We start from the raw sequence: 24,620 nt of genomic DNA, 5'->3' as shown, positions 1-24,620 counted from the left end.
GCCGAATCAGTGCAATTGATTATTTCTACAAAAGCGAAGATTGATAGATGGGCTGGATCGACGCCAGCTCGGGTGCTCGAAACGTGTCCGGAGTGTGATTTAATGTCACCAGCCGGGGTGGAGTTTTTCCCGTGAAGGGGGAAAAAATAGACGCCTTTCGGAAAAGCCGTGTGTTTCAAGCAAAGGACATTTGTTTGTCGTTGTTATTCAATTGAGCCAGGCAGGTGTAATATTTATAGGAACAACAAACCTCTTTTGAGCTTCGAGCTGATGAATTCAAATTGTTCATTATGTAATCACAGAAACACAAGCTGTTTAATTTTTCAATCGTGTAGATTCTTACTTATTAAATTGAATTTACAAACTAATAGAAAAGTATGATGGTTCATTTCGAAAGCTGGAAAGGATTGTTCATCTCGTTCCGGATCGGTCTTCTAGCTTTCGGTACCGTGGATGGATGGATAAGTTTGCTCAAGTTGTCTTTGAAGCAGAGAAAACACCACTTCAGTTGCCAGTTTCTCAAAACCGGCGAGAAAGGCAAGGATCGATGTTGAATCTCATTTGCATCGTAAATTAATTGACATAGTTAGCGACGTTCAGAGTTACGTACAAGGAGCATGGAAGCGGTTTGGTGGCCAAAGGAAGAATGTTCTCAAGAAATGGCAGCTAAAGCAATGGTACGTCGATATCTAATTCAGTGCGATGAGTAATGTGATGCTCTGAAATCGAGTCTTGCATAAATTTTAACGAGTTAGAAAAAAGAAAGGTCGCGGATGAAAATTTGTCTTCGCGATTGAGATGTCACGTTTCACTTTCATCTGCGGAAAATGTGGGTTAATGGTTTTCCCATCAACTAGCTTGCTCTTCCGGATGGCGCCAGTGTAGGTTTGGAGGGATTATTATTATTCGCCAGCTTTTAATCTCCGTTATTGCAGAAATATAAACACGACAACAAGTTGGCCCAAGAAGCAAGCAACATGCTTTGACAGCTGGGACGGTGGGGGAAAAACTTCACCACCAATCGGGCGGAGATGTCAAGGCTTAACGGCGACTTTTCCATGCGCCCACCCGTCCCCCGCTCCAAGCCTCATGTTTTCCATGGGGAGCAGTTTTTCCTCCTTTCGCGACCCAATTCAGCACAAACCTGGTGCTCGTGTCCTAGGTTGGCAAGTGCACTTAGCGGCGGTTTTTAAACCCGCGAAAGGATCAGGTGTAGAAATCCTCCACCGTTTCCCAGCCCACCCCGTCCACCCTCTTCTTTTCACCGTGATCCCGAATGCAGCGAGGAAAGGAGGAGGGCTTGGGATAAACACTCATTTCTCAAATTGTCGCTATCATAATTTCCATCACGCGGGGAACATTCCAGCTTCGCATGTGTGTTTATGTGTCTGTGTGTGTGCATATACGTGGGTTGGGCACACTGTTAATGTTGCAAAACGGTCTTCCCACCCGTTGCTCGGTGGACCGAAAATAATTCCCACTCATCTGCGCGCTGGAGTCCCTGTTCTGGGGCTGCGCTTTTCGTCGGCAGGTTGCTGGCACCCGTCCGCCCCACCGGAGGCATTTTCTTCCTGCCCACCAGGAGAGGGGGAGGATATGACCTGCGCTTACGGGTACCATATGGCAAGCATTCCGACGCTTTTTGAAAAGGGCCTCCCCGGTGGCATACGTTACCGTTAAAGTCGGCCGTTTCGTGTGTCCTTTCGTCGGGATGCTTTTCCAAGGGGATTATAAGCGGTTGGGCTTACTTGGGACTAGCTTTTCCTTTGGCCGCCGCTAGCGAACTGACCGCGTAACTAGGTCAAACATTGCAGGATCCGCGTGACGGTCGCCTTTGCACCGTTCGTTTTCCTTTTGCTTTTCCAACCGGCCAAAAAGTGCACCACATTTCGGAACGTTCCATGAGCTGGTGACTCATGAACTTAAGAGAGGAAGAGGGAAAGATTTAACTCCCCAGGTCCCGCACCCGCACGGCTGGTTTTAGCTGAATAGTTCGAGAAGCGCATTCTACGGTCGCCATTTTGATGTAACAGAAGGCGGACCAGGAAGGAGCCAGTATGGAAAACAATCGTTTGACTCCCGTATGTATTCCAGAGGAGCATATTTTCCTCTATTATGGAAAAGAAAACTGTAGCATCAGCAGAAAAAAGCAAGCGGATTAAGGATGTTCGAAGTTGGGGGTAGAAAAAAAACGGCAAAGGGTATGGTAATTAAGTTTGAGTACGGTTTTGGGTTCGCTTTTTCCCTACAGGACTTCCGGAAAAGTTCCACAAGTTTCCTTTGTTCGTAGCTTCCCCTGCCAGTTTCTCCCAAGTTCTCTTCCATTTCCTAATGTCACCTCTCCCAATGACGAACGCGTTGCTTTTTGGGGTTGTCGCCGTTGATTGGAAAACACTTTTTAACTGGAACTGGCGGAAAGCTTATGCTAATTTTCCGAAAACACTCCAAATTGAATCGTTCTTCAAGAAGGAATCGGGTAGAATAATAACAACACACCGAATTAAACATCTCCGAACGAGCTAACCAAGGCAGAAAAGGGTTCGCCGAATGCTTGCTAAACATTTTGGGGCGGACCAATTAATGTGTGCTTGGGAAATCAGATTTGATTGTTTCATTCGACGAAGCCCCGAAGTTTGTGCGACGACTTGAGGTTTGATTAGGCTGTGGGATGGTTTTTCCTTTTTTGTTTTGTTGTTGGGCTGTTTGTTCGTCGATGCGTATGTTGATGGGTCCCCATAACCACAAGGGTCAAGGGTCAAAAGGTTAAAACGAAACTACAACAAGCACGCTGTAAAACAACGGAATTTATTCCAATCGAACGATGTATAATTAAAGGGTGACCTAAGGTTCGTTCATTTTAAGGAAAACTTCAAATTTTGTGGTAAAAATAGTTGCTTGCGAAGTTGAGGAGAACAAATTGAAATCGGTAGAGGAGAACAAAGTTAAATTTAAAATAAGACAATTTAAGAAATACCCGTAACTGAACATTACCGTAAAGTATTACCTTTACTTCGATTCGATGGCAGCATTAACCTACTTTAATAAAGTCAAGCGTGCACCGTTTAATGGCTTCATTACGGACCGCTCGGCAGAGTTGCCCTAATTATTTCCACTCTTCCGCGTTTAATTTGTCTTCATCACAAGGCGCTAATGAGATGCGTCCTTAATTTGCGCTCCCATTTGCGCCTGCGAGAACATAATGCAGGATGAGGCACCTTTTTTGATCAATCTATATTCACCTCCTCTCGGCACTAGCTTTCATCCCGAACGGTGCAGAAGCTGAGCATTCGCCCGGTTGCATTCTTCATCGTCTCGTGAACGGACATTCCTGGCATAATCCTTTTTGTAAGGCGCTCACTATGGGGAAATTTTGATAACGCTACTGGCGTATTTCCGCCACGTCTTGCATCACCGCGATTCTATTGTCTTTGTCCGTTTGGTGTATGGAATCGAATTTCGCAACGAGTTGGAGCTACACAAAGACGCCTTTTTCATGGTTTTCTAAAGATGGCGGATAAATAGATTCAGTTCTTTCATTGCAGTTGGCGCGCGCGAAATGTAACTGTTGGGATACTTTATTACTTTTCGTCGCCCGGAAACGATGTCCGTTTTTATTTGGCTGAAAAATGAACTATCGCCCGAAATGTGTTCACTTCGAGGTGCATCATTTTACTTTCGCGCGATAAAGCACAACCAGTCGCACCATTGTGCGGGTCTCCGTTTGTGTGTGTGTGTGTTAAGTGCGATTTAAGGCAAAAGGATTGCGCCAGCAAAAAAAAAAAAAAAAAACCGGCACCGAGGATGTCGCAAAACTCGCCATAACTGGTGGAGTAAGTTTTTAGTGCTGTGCGATAGCGCGAACCATTCCTGGGCGGGTTTTTCCAAGTCGTTTCCGGCTGCGTTTCGACTGTCTGTTCTTCGGCAGGCGTCGCCAGTGTCCGGTTTTGGGTGCGAAGCGGAACTCGACTCATTTTCAGACCCGACTCTTCTTTTGCTTCTTCCCAGTGCGAATGGTGAAATTAACTAGCATGGGCAATATCTCTCGAGGCCTTTCAATGTTGCTTCAAAGAGAAATTATAAAATTTGGGAAAATAAACCAGCACGGATAATCTTCTGGATAGCTCGTAACGTTTATCCTTCCTCAAACCCCGAAAAAAAATTTGCGGCCGTAATACCGGTTACGGTGGAAAATGGAGCTGACTTATTTTTCCTCCCATTAAACGGAATGCAATATAAACAGGAAAATCGTCCTGATCCACCCCGCCTCCTCGTTTCCCTCCTCCACCCCACCTTTGTGGCCATTTTAAGAGCCACGATTTTATGTCCTCCCCGGGTGCTACTTATCCACGGCTTACGGCTGTCGTGTCTGGCGGAATCGTATTGAACCCCGAGCCCCATCGGCTTTTATGGGCGCACGCAGCAACATCTCGCTGCGGCCGACGGTAAAATTCGACCAACTTACCACTCAACATACCGGGACCGACCCAGGCGTGCCCGGCCGACCGTTAACCGACGATGTAAGTAGGTTAATGAGGGGATGCCGTTCCTCGGCAGCCTGGCTCGCTCCCTGGAGGACATCCGGTGAAACTGTGGAGTCCTTCGTTGGGCCGTCCTGTTGCTAGATGCTGTGACGGTACATGGGTTTCCGAGCTTCGGAAAAACGGTTCCCACACCATGGACCACAGGGACGAGCTGAACGTTAGCTAACGAGGTGTAGATAGAATTATGAGCAGCTTACCGTTGGACGGCGTTTTCCGGTTTGGGGCATTTCCCGGTCCCCGAAAGTTTGTGCACACGCGGGTTGCAAGTGCCTGGGAAATAATCCAATCGAGGAGGCGTTAAGAAAATTTGTATTAAAACAGCTCAAGAGCACATCAACATGGTTAAATAAAGGTTGTTTAAATGCAAAGGATTGACAGAAATAATATATTTTTACATTCGTTCGACTGATAAGCTTAATTGAATGCGATTCTGTTTTTAAACTCATTAGTTTATTCAGTAGCTCTAGCGAAATGTTTTCAAAGGATGCTATTTTCTGTTAAATTATATTTAATTTCCACTGATACGAATTAAGTAAATGTGATGCAGTCAAAGAAGGAAGCAACATTTTTTACACGCTTCAGAAAATTAAATAAAATCCCAAAAACTCAGCTTCAAATTAACAACACCGTTATCCCATGGAAGGAAAATATCAAGTACTTACGATTGACTGTGGATAAAAGACTAATATATCGATATCATATAGAAACCACGGTTATCAAAAACCTTTTGTGTACTATACTGTTTCCTAAACAGGAAATCAAAATTAAACTGTAAAACCAAATTGCTGCTCGATACTTCTTTGATCAGACCATTTATAACGTATGCTTCTCAAGTCTGGATAGCATGTGCCAAAACACACCAGAAAAAACTTCAAACCATATCAAAACAAATATCTTAAGGCCATATTAGATGTCACACCGTACCGGACGCATCTAGTTCCCAGAAGATGTAACATAAGTACCATCAAACAACAAATAACAAAATTATCATTAAACTATAATAACAGTTATCTCGCAAACTTAAACCACACAACTACACTGCGTCCCAAAATGATAGCCTCACCTAGTTTTTACTGTGCAGGGCGAATACCGAGCATATAATTTTTTTCAAAAAATACACAAATATTTGTAAGTATACACTGACTACTTTGCATAAATATTGTTGAAAAAAAACGAATAAACAATCCCTTTCGGTCCAAAAAACTAAAATCTGTGGTGTCCCAAAATGATAGCCTCACTTAGGATTTTGATTAAATTATCAACAAAAATAGCATAAATGGATTCAAAAGTCATGATATAATAATCAGTGGGTCCCCCATTAGGATTTATTGCTTGAAAAATTCGTGATGGCATGCTCTTCGATAATTTTTCTAACGTATTTACTGATAAGGAACGCCAAGCATTTCGGATTGCCAGTTTAAGGTCCTTTATGGTCTCGTAATGGCTCCCATCTTCATAAATCTCTTGAACTAGGCTTCCACAAACATTTTCTATTGGATTAAGGTCTGGGGAAACGGCTGGCTAAGACATTGTTTTGATACCCGACCGTGCAAGGTGAGTTCTTGTTGTCTTGCGTGCGTGCCCGGCAGCATTTTCTTGCTTAAAAATGAGCTGTTGAGTGTTGTGATTTTCCAGATAAGGCTTCAAATGATTCGCCAGGATGTCGATAAACATATCGCTGTTCATACGTGTTGGTACAAGATCCAATTCACTTCTACTATGACCGCTGAACGCAGCCCAAATCACGACCGAATCACCTTCAAAATTGCGACGATAGAAAAATCGTGCTATCGTCTTAAATCTCGCCAGTAATGGATGTAACCATCCGATCCATCAATATTTAACTTTTTTTCATCAATATAATCCACCTAACATGAATTATCAATTTAAAATTTGAACAAGACTACAAAGTGACAACTTACGTTTCTTCACACATTCTTCCATGTCATATGTGCTGTTGCAAATTTCAATCTATCGACTTTTTGGTGAAGTTTGAGGGCAGAAACTTTCTTCATGGACTCTCTTACAATATCAGAACATGAATTCAAAGCTCGCAACACAGCATTTTTGTGCACATTCAACCAGAAATCGTTTTTTGTCCTACGGCAACCTTTAGTTGAACTGAAAGCAACTTAAAAAATTCTCCGATTATCACGCAAGGAAAGATTTTGAAGACGACCAGGAGACTTCTGAAGCTCATTTTAACTGGAATCTTTTACATAATCGTTAATGACGTTTGTGAATCTATTTATTAGCACACCAATCTCATGATTTGACATGCCATTAAAGCGATAAGCATCAATTTGACTTTTTTCTCGTTCCTAGAGTTGTTTTCTGCTTCCAATGTTCAAATTAAATTACAAATTAAAGTAAGAGAACTTAAAAATTACTTTTGGCAACGGATAACGTGGCTAGGAACTGGGTTGCTTTGTTAATTTGAATGATTTTTGAAGTGAGGCTATCATTATGGGACACTCAATTTTTTAAATTTTTGACCAAAATGTTATAATTAAATTTTTTTTCTGATAAATTGGAAGTGAAACACATTTCTTTTAGATTAAGGAATATGTTTCTGTCGTTTATTTTATCTTGCGATCATTTAAAATAGCATATGAGTGAAAAAACTGGGTGAGGCTATCATTTTGGGACGCAGTGTAGTTAAAATCAATACCTTATACCTTGAGATTTCCCTTGAGGGAAAAAAATTCTTAATACATGTTTTATGTAACATAATGAATTACAAGCTATGCAACTAGTACTACTACTACTACTACTACTATTACTGAAGCAGTTAAGTAAATTATTTTGTATTGTGAAAATGTTATGAATAAAATATTTATTTCGTACAAAGCTTGCAATCCTATACCAACCTCCTTAAAAGGTAACATATACGAAGAAAAACCAATATCCTGTTCCTTAAAGGACACGCCATAAAAAGGTTACCCGTAAAAGTAAACGTTGGTCAACCGACGATGGAAGGTGTGAATAAATGCTTTCCGTCAGAATTCTATCTTTGGCTTTGGTCGTGCGATGAAAAAAAACCTGGAAACATTGCAAAAAACGGTTCCACTCGGTTGCTCGCCAGCCGTACGCTAGGAATGGAAATGGAATAACATTCTGGGTAGACGCAGCAGGAAACTAGTGGGCCCATTTCCCAGCATTTCCACTCGTGTCGGCTCGTATGACGTCTGCAACAACCGACGACGCCTCCGGCATGCGAAGGAAGGATTTGGCGATGAACGATGGGAGCGCATCGGTTACGCCACGTTTTGGCGAACCCTTGGTTGGGCGTGTGCTATTTCTGCCAGCATATCTAGTGTATGTGTGTGTGTGTGTATCGAAGGGGGGAGTGACATCAGGCCTGTAACATCAGCTGCAAGGTGAAAATGGGTCTGACTTTTTGTCACCTGCTTGCCACTGGCACACGTGTCCACTTAGGAGCGTCTATCATTTCGGATAAGTGTATGTGACCTGCTAACGTCCTGGGGGTGCCTTGACTGATGTGTTGATGCTACTGTTTTGTTATCTGTTTTTTTCCTAAAGACAAACGTACGAGACAAAAAATGATGCTATTTTTAGCCCCGGATTATAAATATTATCACCATTCGTCGGCTTCATCAGGATACGAAAAGTTTTCCCTTGTGGAATGATTGAATTTCCTTTTTTGTTTATGCTTGCTTCGTTTGTAATATTATATCTGATGCTCATGTTTTATCCACGAACGAAAAACCCAAATCATAACAAACGATTGGAAAACTTGACAAAGACAAATAGCCAGATTACAGCTATTACAGGAACCAATTTTCCCCACTCTTTGCTACAGTTGACAAACTATTGTTCAAAGCTTATCGAACCGAACTTGTATGCATTCCCTTAATAGTCTCTTTTTGTGTGTCTTTGAACACTTTCAGTGTCCTGTTTTTTCCAACTCCAAACGGAAAGGAAACCTTTCCGAAAGCGTAACACGTTTTTATTACTACTACTACTAATCGATCGAGAGGTTTTCCCGGCGCTGCCATCGACACAATGGCACCGTTAGTGGTGACGATTACTCAACAGTAACGATCCTAGAAGACCCGGGGCCCGCCAGCAACGACTACCCGGTGAGGGTGGTGATAAAATCAACCTCCACCATTCACCGGCCTCCCGAAGAACTCGCCTTCTCCGCCACCATCGCCTTGATGGTAATGTTTTAATAACCTTTTTCACTCCCAGCGAACAAATTTGATGACCCTCCGTCTGGCCGGGGGGTTGGCGGGGTGGCTTCGGTCTCCGACTTTTGTGACCCGGCGTGCCGATGATCCGTGTCGCGTTTCGCTACCCGCTCCCCGCCCGGTGAGGTATCGATTATGGTCCGGTCAGATGGTTAAGTTCGTCCGGGCCAACGCCAAGGGATCGGTTATTACGGAGGGATGGATCGCTTCCGAGCCTGAGCTATTGAGACGCTAAATACATAGAAGAGACCCCGGGGTTTTTAGCTTCGGCGAGCTGACAGTGAAGGTGGAAAATCCGGCCGGTGGAAATATGGTTAAAGTTTTGTGACCGCGATTAGGGTGCGGCCCGGCCGAGGGGAAACTTTTCATGTTTAGAAGTATTTGATTGATTTTCAGTGGAGTGTTTTGTAGCCTTGTTTCCTATCCCGTGACATGACCTCGGTTTGGTAGACTTTCTGCAACACTTCTTTGAACTTATTTTCAGATTCAGATGATTATCATGGGTCGTAATGATTTTTTGAAATCACACAAATGCCTACTTCGAGTTTCCTTTCATTTTGTGGCATCTTGAACCATGTTTAAACTTTCACTGTACTGGAATTCTTTATTTATGTCGTTGTGAAAGAAATCTAAACTTTGGTACCTAACGTTGGAAAATAACAAAAAGCTTCTCGAAGCGAACTTTCACCGGGTTCTTTGGTGAACCTTTGTCGTTTCGGTTTTTCTCTCCCGATTTTCGTTTTCCAAACTGGAGCACTGATGTTTCCACTGCAGAACAGATTTGTGAGATGTATATTGAATCAAGCTATAGGAGCATTGAACCAGTCAATGGATGATTTCAGCCTTTTTCTCGTGTGGCAGCGATATTTTTAACGAAAATGCTACTATTTTTGCTTTTCACGTATTGAGTTCGGTTCTATATGTGTCAAAAACACCTACACCCGGCGTAGCTTTTTCCAAGGCCGGAGAAAAGCTGACATGAATGAACCGAAGGTAGTGTGACCCAAACAACCTTTTTTCCACACTCCCCCACCCCATGTTCGTGTTGACATCCTTCGTTCTTTATTCTTTGTGTGCGAATTTTTTTATTATTTTTGACACACGGAAATGAACCTGAGTTCTCCTTGGGTAAATGTTGTCCACGGTTCTACTTTCCTTTCCAAAAAAAGCACCGTTTCCTTATTCGGGTACGACGCAGTATCAAATTCATCCTGCCAAGACGGGCGGTGGATGCAAAGTATGAAGCTTGTGCGATGTTTTGTGTATCTTCTGGATCAAAGATCTGCCTCGCAGGGACATGCCCTGAAAACTGTCTTCAAAGCGCGTTTATGTGTGTTGGTGTATTTTCGCTTTTTTTGTCGTTCACCAAAGAAGGTTGCATGAGTGGCAGAAAAACGCTGCTGCTGAATCAAATCTTTATTTGTGTTTTTCTTATTGCTGCACTGCTGTCTCATCCTTTTTCAAGCGACTCCAGTTTTTTTTCGAAGCGCGTTGTTTGTTGTGTGCGAGTTCGCCCTTTTCGCACGCATAAAAAAGTGTTTGCGCATATCAATGGCAGCTGTAGGCATAATATTTGATAACACGGGAATTGTGATAACACGTTTTTTTTTCTCGTTCCCAAAAACATTCTTCAGTTGTTTGGCAAAGTCAACAGTATTGGTTTCGGGTAGCTCGGTGCTTCGCTTGAGCAGTTGACATGAGTAATTATGATTGAATTTAAGAAATTGACAGAGAAAGGGAGAGAGAGAGAGAGAGTGAACAAATTAAATTTACAACTTTCTGAAATGTGGTAACTTTGTTTGTGCTAAATCGTGGGAGTGTATACATGAGATATTCAGATGCTTGAGGTTATTGAGTTTGTGATTGAGTGAGACGTATGTAAATTTCTTAAAAAGTACTTAAGAATTTATGATCGAAAATCATGTTTATTTTTATTCGAGAGGTACATAAAGTCCTATTCTTATCGCCATAAAATACTAATCGGAGATGGATTATTGTTCGCGCCTGTTTTTCTTGACATAGGCATAAGAATGCATTTTCCAGAGATGGAAACTTTCTTGAAATAAAGAAAATATGTTAGAAAACCGGTTGCGACTGGAAAACCACACTTTATGTGCTCGTATTTTCAACTGCTTTCCAGCATACGTAAGCACCTTTCGAGTCCTCATTCACTCCAGGTGGACATGAGTTCGGTATATTTTTTTTTGTGAAAAAGAAAATCTATGTAAGCGAAAACAGTTTTTTTTTGTTTGGAGGTGACATTTACCTACCGAAAATTTATTTTCACCGCAGCGACGTCTCGTGCCACCCTACTTCCGAGGAGTAGCAAGAACCGGCCCTGTTCGGTTGTTTGGTGGAGAATATTTTAAGGCGAAGCAAACTCGGGTCGGAAAGAAGTTCGAAAAGCAACCCGAGCTGCAGGTGGCGAAGGTCAAGTGTTGGTATTTTCAGTTGTAAAGTTTTCGTTTGCGAGAGGTCCTGTGTTTATTTTGTTTTTTGGAGGAATTTATAGAAGTTTTCGGTGTTTACTAACGGTGCATAGTCGAAGCAGCAGCTTTTCGTTTGGTCCTTTCGGTGAAACCCGTCGGAAGTGTTTGTCTTTTATTACCATTCAAACCGTGCCAGCCATTCAGCTTGGTTTTTCCTCACCGTTATCAAATTAGCTTCGGGAAACATTCCTGGAAAAGTGTGGCCCCACCAGCTGGGGACGAGAAGCATTTCTTAACGGGGCGACAGTGTCTCGGGCCAGATTTCGGTAGATTGTTCCCTTGACACTGACTAAACTCGTGAACACGTTGTTTCGCCACTTCTGTTCGTCTTGATGGACACTATTTGGTCGGGTAGAGAAGTAGAAGTAGAGCAAAACCACAGATGGATACGGTTTAAATCTGTCCACTCGAAACTCCTTCTAGGAAAAGGGCCCGGTCCGTTTTCTGGGAATGCTAAATCGGGCTGAGTTATGGTGATCTTTTTGGTTTGTGTGCCGCCAGCATCGGGTGCGATTTATTCTCGGAAGCATTTTTCCGTACGTTTTGTATGTGCTGCTTGTTCTACTTAACCAAGCTTAAGTTTGTTTTCGTCCCTGAAAAGACAAATTTGTTCAAAGCCTGTTATGTACATAAGCTTGAGCTGAAATTGGTTTCATTCTTTAATAAACACGTTTTGTTTCTTCATTTTGCATGCACAGAAATATTTGATTGAGTGCCATTGACCTTATTAGCCATGATACAATTCCAAACGTCATCGACATCATCGCATTCGCACCAAATGTAATCGATCAACTCGGAAACCCTAATCCCTACCTTCGAAAGACCGAAAACCAAAGCAAGAAGATTAATCCCTGTTCCATTGATAATTAATCTCAACGCATTTAATCTTCCAATCGTCGGGGAAATCGATAACAGGCGCTTGTTTCGTATCTCGCTTGTTTGATTGCCGATGTTCCGTTCTGATGGAGGAAGATATTGAACCGAAACACGAACCGATATACCATCCCGATGTTTCTATCCTTCTGCGAGGCGTACTTTCATGTTGCTTTCCTTAATTTCCTTTGTTACGTAACTTTTTGCCTCCCCACCCCAAGCCGTCCGGATTAACTCACCTTCGAACAATATTGGTCTGCTTTCGGCTTCCGAACGAACAGACGAACAAATCATAACGAGCCAGAACAGGCAATCAGCGATACGATAACGGACGAATCCGTGGGGAGAACTTGACAGGAATAACTGCAACTGTGTGTGTGTGGCGTACACTTCATTTTCGATTATGCTATCTCGGCCGTTCGATCGTCCCGCCGAGTGGTTGTCGTTCAATTATCTTTACCGAAGGACACTTTCCTGTTTCTTTCACGTGGCATCCGGACGGCGGAGCCTTGCCTAATGATCCGTACGTGGTTGACTTTTCTGCAGGGTTCAGTTTTCATCAAGGTAAAAATAGTTCTTCTCTTTTACATGGATACGTCCGCCGGTTGAGAGGGAGCTCCCTCTAGACGTTGTCATGTCATAAACCGGAGCGAAGAATCGTTTAAGGAGAAGAAACAGTATCCCTTCGACCTGGTTCGTCTGGCGCTAGGGTTCTCGAGAAGCGCCCGTCCTTAAGGAGCTGCCGGTCGGATGCCGGTAAGACTTCTTGGGTTGCGCCTTGGAAGACTTCTTGCCGGTGACCTTCGAAAGCGTGCGCCAGAGCGTATCGATGCCACGATGGGTCCTGATCCTGCTGGAGACTCTATTGCCGGGACACTTTTCATCAAGCCACTGAACGAAAACAGTGTTCGTGTGTATGTTCCAGTGTGGTGTGCGTACGAAGCCCGAGAAGGGCCATTCTGGAGGAGCTCGTGAAGCTCACGTGAGGAAAATCGGATGATTCGAGCCGACAGCAGGGCAAACGTGGAAAAGGAAACAAGTGGAAACAAAATATGTTCATATGAGGCTACGGACGGCTCACGCTCTCCAAACACACTCCACAAAGGAGCCGGTTCTCCTTTCGGCACACGGCAACAATGGCTCGAAGCAAGATAGAACGTAGAGGAAAGCACTGGGGAAGCGAGCGATGGGAGGGAGAGAGGCTAATGTTAACGTAATGGTTGGATTCCCTAAAAGGGTACTCATCTGCTAAACGTGCCATCCTCGTATATGGCATCCCGGCATGCCGGCAAGTGTAACCGGTAGGAAAAGTTATGCCGAGGGGGGGATTTCCCGGCAGTACACATTATTATCGCGAACGAGCATGAGAAGCGAGGGGGGGGGTCTGTATCTCGGGTGGAAAAAGGGAGGCCAGGTTGAAAGGTGAAATATTTGAACCTAATACAGGAAGGTATTTTCCGTTGAGAAATGTCACCCTCCATGGAAGGGGGGGAGGGGGCTCGTTTTGCTGGCGGGGGTATTTTTTTTATGTTGGATATTTTCAATACTTTTCCCCGGCACACGTCGTGTGTGGAATATTGTGCCAGCGGAGGCTAAAGCATTGTGATAAGGGTATTGTAAAGCTCACTGGAATGTTTTTTCTTACCTTCTAGTCCCATTCGAAGGCACAGTTAAGAATCTTTATCCTGCATGGAAGAAACATCGTGTTTGAAATAGGATCTTAAGAAAGTTGTTCATTTATATCATTTTTAAATAATTTTTTTTTTAAATTTGTAATAAAATCAGTTGTATTTTTGGGATGTCTCTCTTTTCAAACTTTATTATAAAACGTTTTAGAGTTTATTAATATCTTTTCCCTTTTTCTATTTTTCTCAGAGTAGTTTTATATTTCATTCACTAGTTTCATTTTGTCATGTAAGAGAACATAAGGAAGGTTATAACTGGTTTTGTGACGTTTCTTTTGGAATTTTACTTTTTGAAAGTTTTTGTAAATTTGCAAGAGCAACTTGAGAAATCTTTTCTAATGGTACACCGAATCATACAAATAAGAAACCACGGCTTACAATATAAAAAAATATGTTTTATGAGTTATCAAGATCATGGGTATACGGTTATCAATATCTACCAGTTTCTTGATTGTTTTCTGGAAGTCAAATGGCTGCCCCTTTTTATCGAAAAAACTCGCTTGTAACCTTCTTAGTAACGATGATGCTCCGTCCGTTCGCTCGTTACCAGGACGCAGATCTCGCGCACTCGTGCGTACGTCAAACCTTGTTAGACGGCTTCGTCATGGCATTTACGCACCGCCTTTCGACGCAAAAGGGCGAAACATTATCCGCCTCCAAGCGAGCGCACACAAATTGTGCTTCTCATGTGCTTCCAGCAAGTCGTTCTCGTTTGACGAACGAAATCGGTTGCTTGCTTACTTTCGAGAGCGCATAAAGTCCGCCCTGCCCTGCCCTGCCCCCGCCTTTTTCCCGGGCGCCACTAATCGTGCATTAATAATGCAACCCGGTCCGGTTTGAGGTACGGGCAACCGAATTTTCCTCGAACCAGAAGTGGGTCAAGCAGGGAAGCGCAAGCCTTGCGGCCTTCGGAAGCGGTGGAAAATAAAGGAATCATTTTCCGAGCGACACCGGTGTGGCGTGCGTGCGTGATTCTCGTCCCGCCGAAGACCGAGTTGATTTGCTCGACTTTCCGGCGGCATGATTATATTTTATTCACCTCTGCATCGTGCCGGAAGGTTGGATCGACTGGAGCTGCTCCGATTGTAATCTGCGAAAAGGAAGTTCAGCAGTCGCTTTCTTACCTATCGATCGGCCCAAAGCGCAACTTTCTCTTGCCAGCAATCCTTCCACGAATTGTTTCTTGTTCACCGGGGGGTTCCCTTGCTCAATCTCCCGAACGATGGTGATTTATCGCATGAAAAGTTGTGAGCTATTTGCCGTCCGTCTTATGTTTCAGTTTTATTTGTCTACCCAACGGTTGGGTGAGGAGGTGGGATCTTCCCGATCGGCGGGGTACGATTCAATTTTACGTCCGATCAATTACACGCTTCGTCAATCAGTGCTCGACGTGCGCGCACCCGTCCCGACACTCGGGGGGTTTTCTGTTTTCGATTGAAGAACTCGAACGACTTCGAGAAACGCAGCCGGAAAAGCGCTGCACCCATATTTCTTTTCATTTTCTTTCGAGAATTAAATGTCTCATTTTACTCTCGGATCTGCTGTGGAATCGACAACATGGCGCACTCTTTTCTATTTATTGTCCGCAACCCAGAACGAATGCCCGATTGTCTTACCGTTTTTTCCTTTTGTTTCTTTCCTTTTTCCACCCCCGCAAAACAGAGTCCGAAGTTTGCTCCCCCGATCGAGTTTGTCGACCAGGCCACGCTGAGCCCCCCGGAGGGCTACAAAGACGGCAGTGGGCTGCTTGACAACGCACTCGGCGGGGCACTCGGTGGGCACGTCTTCGGTGCACAACATATTCAGCAGCTCCAGGTTATCCAGCGGCTACAGCAGCAACGGGCTGCCATGTTGGCAGCCAGAGCTGCTGCTGGCCAGCAGGGACAACAAACGGGCACCGCAGGCCAGGGCCAGGCTGGTTCGCAGACCGCCACCGTCAATCAACAACAGCAGCAGCAGCAGCAGCAGCAGCAAGTGCAGGCGCAACAGCAGGCACAACAACAAGCGCAGCAGCAACAGCAACAGCAGCAAGTGCAACAGAGTGCAGCCGTCTGCACCGAATGCGCCGAGTGTGCGGAATGCGCCGCCAAGCAGATGCACGACGAGGGTGAGTATTTTGCGTGTCCATTCGTTTGAGCTGCACTTTCCCACCGAAAGCTGCATGCTTCTACCAGTGTGAGTTCTAGTATCAAAACCGTAAGTCTGGAAACTGAACCGTACGTTGCCGTTTTTTTCTTGTTTTCGTAAAGATTCTTTTTTATAACAGCATATACTGTTTTTTTTGAGATGGATTTTTTTTACCATTTATTTTTTATTTACTTTTAACTTCATTAGCTTAGACAAGATTACGTATTCACGTAATGTTTGTGCATTATACTTAAATATGTTTGAATTTTGGTCTTTCTAAACTAAGATCTAGATCATTTAAATGGATTTCTAAAATCTTCTTCTATTGAAGATGCGTTAAGTTCTTTTCACTTTGATCTTAAACGCAAACTTGTTAGATTTTTTGTTGACACTAGTTTAAGTAAGTAATATTGCTCCAATAATTATTACATAATAGCACTGGTTTCTAGTCTATGCATGATACATTACGTTATGTTGGGAGAGTTTTAAAAATTGTTTACTTGTTTGAAACTCCACCGTTTTCAAAACATTTACGATATTTTAATGTATATTCAAATGGATCGCTAGCGACACTATGGAGAATTGAATTCATTTTCAATTTATTTCATAACCAGCTCTCAACATGATGTTTGCATTTTCTACAATCCTATTGAATAACACTTTCCAATCAAGAGCAACAACACGCCTTGTCATCTTCTGTTCGCTTCAAATGGAAAACTCATTTTCTTCTCCTTCACCGGCTTTGTCCGGGCGGTTTCCTTGGGAATGGCAGAAAAGAAAATGATAGTGTTGATGAATAAAAAAAAAAGGGAAGCTGGTTTGTAATTGTTGACAAACAAAACCTCCTGCTCCTTTCTTCGAGCTTTTCCATGTTCCGATCGGTCATTATTGATGGTTTCTTCTAGCAAATAACAAAACACAACGGCCTATCCGTGGTTCGTTCGTTCGTCTGGTGTCAAACGGGAAAGCGCCTTCGTTTTCCGCGCCACTCTTTTGTTCAATTTCCGGCTCTCGAAGCACTTGATCCTTTCCCTGGTGGGCTCCATTCGTCATCGTTGCACATTTTCCATCGCATCTGGTTCGTCGTGCAAGGTATCGTAAAAGTGGGCACGGTCGTTTGGCGCACCGTTGACTAACGCAAAACTCAGTTTACTTGGAATCCCGCTCCACTACGGGGAGCTAATCGAAACCACTCGAAACCCATATCCACGGACTGGCCAGCGGGATGAGGATCAGAACGTGGCAATTTGACTTCTGAGCCGCGAAAACAACACATTACCAGGTGCGATGGATACGGTGAGTCGTGTGGCTTTTGGGAAATTCCGGCTCAGACGACGCCACCGCACGATGGAGCGAAGCCGGGATAAAAATCAAAAATTCATTTTTGGATTTCAGAAAAATGAGATATGTTTTCTTAAACTACAAGATGAAACTAAGAAATGACCCAAAAACTAGAGCCTCTGTTCTTCCAGGTTCTGAGAAACAGCCCGTCAAAGTCAAGATTTGTGAAAATACGGCGTGAAAAATTGAAAAAAATCCATCAACTTTGAAGGTCTGTAACTCCTATAATAATGGCCGAAATCGAATTTCAAGCACAGTTTTAGAAAGGTTTATTATCATGCTTTAAAATTGTTGACAGTTTAAGCAAATTGAAATTAAATGTCACAAAATATTAAGCATTGTTTCGCAAAACTCCTGGAAACATTTTCAATTTTCTGTCTTTAACCTTACGCCATCGCTAAGGATTGTGAAAGATTGTAATATGATGCATACCCACTTATAGTCTAGAATGTTTTGTAACAATAAATGATAGTTTTTTTGGCGCATACGCGCGCATCTTTACGTTATTCTGTACTTTATATGTGAAGCTTATAGTTTATCACCTACTAGGCGTCTCCATCATGCCATATGCAGCATCATGTGTGGTAAGAAAGATATGAAATTCTCATTCAATGAAATATAGGTCGATGGTTGTTAAAAATTTAAACATTTTAACGAGTTCAAACGTCAGCGCCAGGTTTGCCGGCAGAGGGCGATACATGTAAATTAAACGGAGAGAAAATAAAGAGAACTCTCGTTCTTTCTGTACCGAACGTTCTATCTAAAACGAACCACCGGAGACGAAAGACGTGGGTTTTAGCATACGCTAAAACAGTCTATAGTATTCAATCAAATTAAAATTTGACAATGGTCGTATCGTAAAAATGTGAAGCAGGGTAGTGGTTGAACATCACGTAAAAGGGGAAAGATAAGCCAAGTCATTGGCAAAGAATGAATTTTGGTTTGGTTTGCTTCGAATGTATCAGGTCGCTTTTATTTGTTCTACAGCTCACAAACTCATCTTTTTATACCCAAAATTCCTATTAATAATGTACCCTACACTAACATTTTGTTCTGTTTGTACCCTTACCTGTAAAAGTTGACGTTAATCTTCAAGAGTTGGTGAATCACACTGCGTGTAGAATAATTGGAATGCAAAAAGCAGAAATCTTGCGGCACCTTTCATCTTCTTTGTGTGTTTCACTAAGCGTCGTATTATTGCGCTCGTGAGGCATTGACGGATCTAGTGAACACAGCATTTACAATCAACTGTTTCACGGTTCCAGAGAAAATACTGCATGAGATAGTGATTAGCTATCAGCATTAACTCCTATCCGTCTTTCGTTCATTAGTGTCAATTCAGATATCATCTGGATAAACTTGATGCCCCAAAGTGTTGGTTCTGCAGACCAATTATGATCAAGTTTGCGAAAGATTGAAAAGAAAAAGTTATACAAATAGTATAGTATGAAATCAAAAGCCTAATAACCAGGTTAGTTCCTTATACAATTCAGCTAAATGAAACAAGTTATGTGACTGTAAATTATTCATTTTACATGAATTGAATTGATGGAAAAATTTTGGCATATTTAACCGACGCTATGTATACACAAACATGTTCTATGTATGGAGCAAAACTAACAGAAATGAACAGTGTAGAGCACTTATAAAATGGATTCCAAATCCTGAGAATTTATCTTATGTTGGATGAGATTTTTCGAATGCTTGCTTCACATTTCGTACAGAATTGTATTTAAAAAACGGAAGGTTACTAAAAATTATAAAAACATGTACAATGCTCTAAAAACATTGTATTGGAAAAGATGTACAAGGAATTTGGTGTTAAAGTAGATGAACCAAGGTGAATGGGTGGAAATAGTACGACGAGAAATGTCTGTCGACGGGCTTTTTCAAACATAGAAAAATTGAGCGATATCTTGCAAATAGAAACAGAACTTATAGAAAGGATTCGAAATATTTTAATAGCCATCAACTGTAAATGACCAAGGTCCATTGGGATCCTTAGTAGAGGAAGCAGCAGAAGGTGGAAATAAAATATACAGAAGGGATAGAAGAGCACACGTCCGTAAAATGTAACGAGAATATTAAAGTCATTTTTATGAGAGCATTCTTTTATTTAAATTTAAAAAAAATAAATTTAAATAAAACTTTCATATTTAAAAACATTCTTCGTAGATCACAGCTCCTCAAATAGTAACAGACCCTTGCCAATTCAAAACCAAGAATATGATGGTACAAGCTCAGAATAGTTCAGAAGTTATGTCCACGATAGGCGCTTTAAATATCAATTATTTTCCGGATAACATTATTTGGAATGATAGTTTTTTGTAAATTTAGTTTGTTTTATATTAAACTAAATAAAATCTTTAAGTTAATATAAAAAAAAGATTGAAAAAAATAATGCACCCATAGAAAAATCCAAAAATATGAGGTTTTTGCAGCGCCACCTGGCGGGATTGTCCAGAAACATCATAATTCCGTGTAATATAATAGTATTACACGATATTACAATGAAAAAATTGCAAAACATTTGATTCTGAATTTTATCCCGGCAATTTGCTCTTTTCGTTCCATAGTGCACCGGGTTCAAAACATTGCGCACGTGGGGAGCAATCAAACCGCGTCCCGGAAGCACTTGTAAAACCCTTGGGGGTTTGTCAACCGAATCGAAGGTAGCCGAACTCGCAGGGAATGGCAGCACAAATGCATCACCTACACACACACACAAGCGCCGTTGGATCCTCGGGGCAACACTACTAGGTTCGCGGTAAACCCTGCCCTTGGTGGGCCCTTGGAATGGAAACGGATGGGTTCGTTTTCGTGGAAGGTACCCGGCGATATCGTATCATCCATTTTCTGCCTCATCAGTCAAGAGGTTTTCGTTGGTTAGCCTTTGAAGGGCCACGAAGTGGACATTTTATACCGGTGGCAAGGACTAGTTTACACCCTTCCTGAAGTAAGTTTTGCCTTGCGTTCAGTTTAGTATCGATAGGCAATTTTCACCGGTCAGTAAACAAAGGGCAAAAGGTTTCAATCCATTTTTCGTGGCATTTAGAAGTATATTTATACGTCTACGCAACACGTTTTACTGCGACACGGTCGAATAAAATACTATTGCTTTCCTTTAAGTCCCGCGTAACAACCCTTAACCGGATGACTTGACATTTTTCTGTTGAAGATAAGTGTTGTTGAAGTACATTCCTTTGATGGAACCTTCTTCAACGTTTAAATGAACAACCGTAGTTCATTTTTTTCCACCAGCTAACATTTACCGCCCGACTGTGTTGAATGTCTTCTGACGTCGACCTGTTGGTTGTACCGTGAGACATATCAACAGAACATGCCAGTGACATTTAAACACTCCCCCACTCCCCACCCACCCCTCGTTTACCTGTGACGGGAACAATAATTCGTTCCATTACCTTTGACCCATTATGCTCTAGGCTCATTTGAAACGGTATTGTGCGGAACGTTATTGCCGGTGGTATTGCCGCGTCGGGGACGTTGTTCAAACGGGCGCTGGTACGATAACACGACTTCAAATGGCGATTGCGTAACGCCTTCGTGTCACTTTACAACTTCCTTCACTTTGGATGAGGGTTTTTGTGCATCTCTTTTTTTTATAAGGTGTTGTTGTGTCTACTTTTAACTACCTTCCGGTAGAGGAGCAGCACCGGAAGACCCGCAACTCGAGTGGGCCACAGGAGGCAACAGGTACGTGGGCGTCGGAATGCGCCCGAGTGGACCGTTCCGGTGCGGAAATTGGAGTTTCATTGCGACGCTTTCCGCTTCACTTCCGCTGGTGGAAAATGTCCGCACAGGAAACCGGTCTAGTGGTGGGGGAGGAAGGTGAGGGCGAGGAGGTTTTCGTGAACCGTGACCTGCCCGGACTGTGGACCCTTCCGATCGAAACGAACGTCACGCGTCACTTCAAGAGCGCGGAGATAGCGCACATTTGCGTTCGGTAACTGCGTGTCTGGGTGTGTGGGTGTGCGCTCCCTGGCGCGGAAACGGACCGGCGAACCTTCGGGGGCAGTAAAGCACCGTGTGCAGCCCAGTTCCTGCGCATGGCTTCATGTTCCCCGCGACGTACACACATCACCAAGCCCTTTCGGGTGGCATTTCCCTCCTCTCGATGGGAAGACACTCTGGGGTCGGGTGCGGCCGGCGGAAGTACGGTACGGTAGTCACCCCGGCAGCGTTTAATGATTTCCGTGGACGCGGGTCGCGGGTGCAACTACCGGAACCGATCGGGAACGCTTGCGGGACGATGTCAAACGGGGCTAATTTGAGTCGGTTTCGGAGAACTTTCACTCCTTTTGAAGCGAAATGACGGGAGGAACCAGGTTCAGGGGGTACTAACATACGGAAAAGCCCTTAACGCCCATCGGAAATCCTATATGTCAATCGTGATAATTACGTGTTTGTTTTAGGTATTCCAATATCTCCCAGCTATTGAGGAAATGTTTGTAATTGCATCTGCTTTCGAAAGCGATAAGACATTCCAATGAAGCAGACCAGAGTTCGAACTCTAGAAATTGAATTTATTCGCTTGATTATCGTTTAGTTTGAAATGAAAGGAGTTACAATATATTCATTTTAGTTTCCCAGGAAGAAGTCCGTTTCTCATTAGGAATTTGTTCTATTGACGTTTTCCATTAAATAACCCAATCGTATTTCAACATCGACTATGACGACCTACTGAGGACTGCTCTACCCGTAGCAAAGACCTTTCAAAGTCGGAAATAGCTTCCATCCGCAAGGCACGGATTCGGCTCGTCTGATCCGACGCCCCGCGTTCCTCACCTTCAACCACATGACGCTCGTTGTCGGTCGATGTAACAGGAATGTCATAATTTTAAAACTTTCTGCCATACTTTTACACTTCCAAGGCGCCTCCGCCTGTAACTGCGGGCAAAGGATAAAGGACCAACAGCTCTGTGGGAAAAGAATGGTCGTGCAATTTTTCAAACTGTCACTGCAGTCGTTGCAGCACGAGCCGGTCGATGAGAGGACCGCCTACGTTCCGAATGGTAGAACTTCGTGTGAAGCGAACACCCACGGGCAGACCTTTAACTCTTTTTTTCGGGTAGCGAATGGAGTACCATTGGCTCTATTTCACTTTAAAACTGCAATAGAATATATGTTTGGGAATCGACGGTGGGTCATTTGGAAGACGGTGCATATTCGATTTCAAGCAGGATAATGAAACTCAACTACGCCAAACATCCAATTAAGCAAGCGCTCTCCTTCTTTCAGATGGAAATTGTTTCCGAGCAATATTGTTGCGCCTTGATGCTACAAAAGCCTGTAATCCGCTTACGCTGTATCGTAGTTCTAGTATCGTTTCAAGAAGTACTTGAGTGTCCGTAGTGTTATGTTACCTGCGGAGGGCAGTCGTCATAGGTAGAAGAGCCAGGTTGGTGCAATCCTTTATGAAAACGGACGATAGGCAAACTTACCGAAACGAAACTACAGTCCTGGTCCTGTTTTGTGGGGCGTTTAGTTTGAAAACATCGATGTAGAGTGGATGGTTTCGGTTATAAGTTCTAAGAGTTCGATGCGTTTTTAAGTATTCAGGTTACTGAATATATTTAAAAATTTATAGAATATATTTAACTTAACATGATATCTGCATAAGGCTGCTGGTTGATGTGAGAGAATAGAAGACGGTAGTCTATTATTCACAGAAAGTATTGCAATAGACCGTCCAAGAATTTCCTGGTATTCTTTCTTTGAGGTCCCTTAGAGGAGTCTCTTATGGAAGTCCTCTTGACCGTTCATATGACACTCGGATGCTTGCTTTCATGCTGTCCAAGCAACCGAGTCTGGAGCAGCTCGTGATGAATGAACCCTCGTTGTGTGTATGTTGTGCCTTCGCCGCCGTTTTTCCCGTTCTGGTCAATGCATTTCACCTCTTCACCCACGCCGAACTCAATCACCGGACGCGACTTTGGGGGTGGACAGGACCCGGAAAAGGAGAGTGGTGAGGGTTTGATTCCAACTAGCGGTCCACTCACGCGGGACGATGGAAAAACACAAAGGAGTGGTTTATTTATGCTACGATATGTTTATGCTCACACGGAACGGGGGGGCGCGCGTGTTCCACATATAAATATTATTTTTTGTTGACTTCGCCTTAACGCTTTGAAGGAAGGGGGAGAAGAGGGCAGCAAGCCGTTGGGTCATGTGGTTTCGATAAATCGAAAGGAACCGGACGGTGGCAGACCTCACCAGCATGGTCCGGTCCCCCGGAACGAAATCAGTAGAATAACATCGGCCCGAGTCAGCAATTTGTATCGCTTCCTCTCGCGTTCGTTCTCGCTCGCTTCTTTTCTTCTCTAAACGCACCCGCTCGTTCTACCGAATTTCCCTTCCGTTGGCGGGGAAAACTTCGATGGGGCCGTTTGGGTTCCGTTGTGGCCACCGACGGTCGGTTCAATTTATTCCGCAAAGTCTACCGATCGCGATTGGACGCGATCAACTGTTGGCCCCCTGTGCCAGTGTGTGACGTTTCGGGCGTGCTGTCACGAACCGGTTCGAACCGTGGACGTTCACGGCGACTTTCCCTCGGTTTTGGCGCAAACAAACTCCGAGCCGTCGCGCCCGATAATCTGTGCCGTGAAGTGGTGAAAACGAGGCTTATATTAAGCGGCCTGGTGACGGTTATCGTAAATTGAATTTTATCCACGGATTATAGGCGAGCCAGCCACCGTGGAGTGTGTGTGTATGGCTGGCTGGCGGTGAAGAATACACACAGCCCTTCCCGAAAACGTACCATCGACGTCGGTGTTAACCAGAAATCGATTTCCGGTGGCCAGCAGGAGTCGATTATCGCGTGGAAATCCCGATAGGGAGAAGGAAAAACAAAGCGAGCGTCTGAAATTTGTGCGAAAGTAAAAAAAAAGAAAATCTCCCCCAACCTGCAGCAGCCGCGGTGGTAGGTGAAAGGGGCTGTGCCAGCAAAATTGGTGACAAATTGGTGAATGAAATTAATTGACATCGCGTGTTTGGCCACCGTACCGGGCAGCAGACGCCTGGCCCTCCCTACGTTCCAAAGAGAAAACCTCCAACCGGAGGCACACTTTGCCTTCGGTAGCAGAAGGAAGTTAAAAATAAAACCACCACCATATCGGTGTATTCCCATCGGGCGCCGGGGGGAGGAGGGAGTCCCGAATGGATCGCTGCGATAAGGGCCGGTCGCTGATTTGTTGAACTTTACACATTCCAGTGTTTTTTTTGCAGCAGAAAAGGGGGTTTTCATAACTCAAGTGACCGTTTGCTCCGGGAGTGTTTGTGCGATAAAGGGGCAGACGGCGGCAGGGTGCGAAAAAAGGTGTGTGGAGTGGA

At 43.6% G+C, this 24,620-nt stretch overlaps 1 protein-coding gene across 1 annotated transcript in view; it reads left to right on the top strand.

The window, feature by feature from the left end:
- Window positions 1–24,620, top strand: part of LOC131284279 (uncharacterized) — a 53,877-nt gene that overhangs the window by 10,304 nt on the left and 18,953 nt on the right. Inside the window, exon 3 of the mRNA XM_058313133.1 lies at window positions 15,465–15,909. Within this exon, the coding sequence (XP_058169116.1) occupies window positions 15,465–15,909 (445 nt within the window). The remainder of the gene's footprint in view (window positions 1–15,464; window positions 15,910–24,620) is intronic.

Source organism: Anopheles ziemanni, chromosome 3, assembly GCF_943734765.1.
Source record: "Anopheles ziemanni chromosome 3, idAnoZiCoDA_A2_x.2, whole genome shotgun sequence".
NCBI lineage: Eukaryota > Metazoa > Arthropoda > Insecta > Diptera > Culicidae > Anopheles > Anopheles ziemanni.
This window is presented reverse-complemented; position numbering and strand designations above follow the sequence as displayed.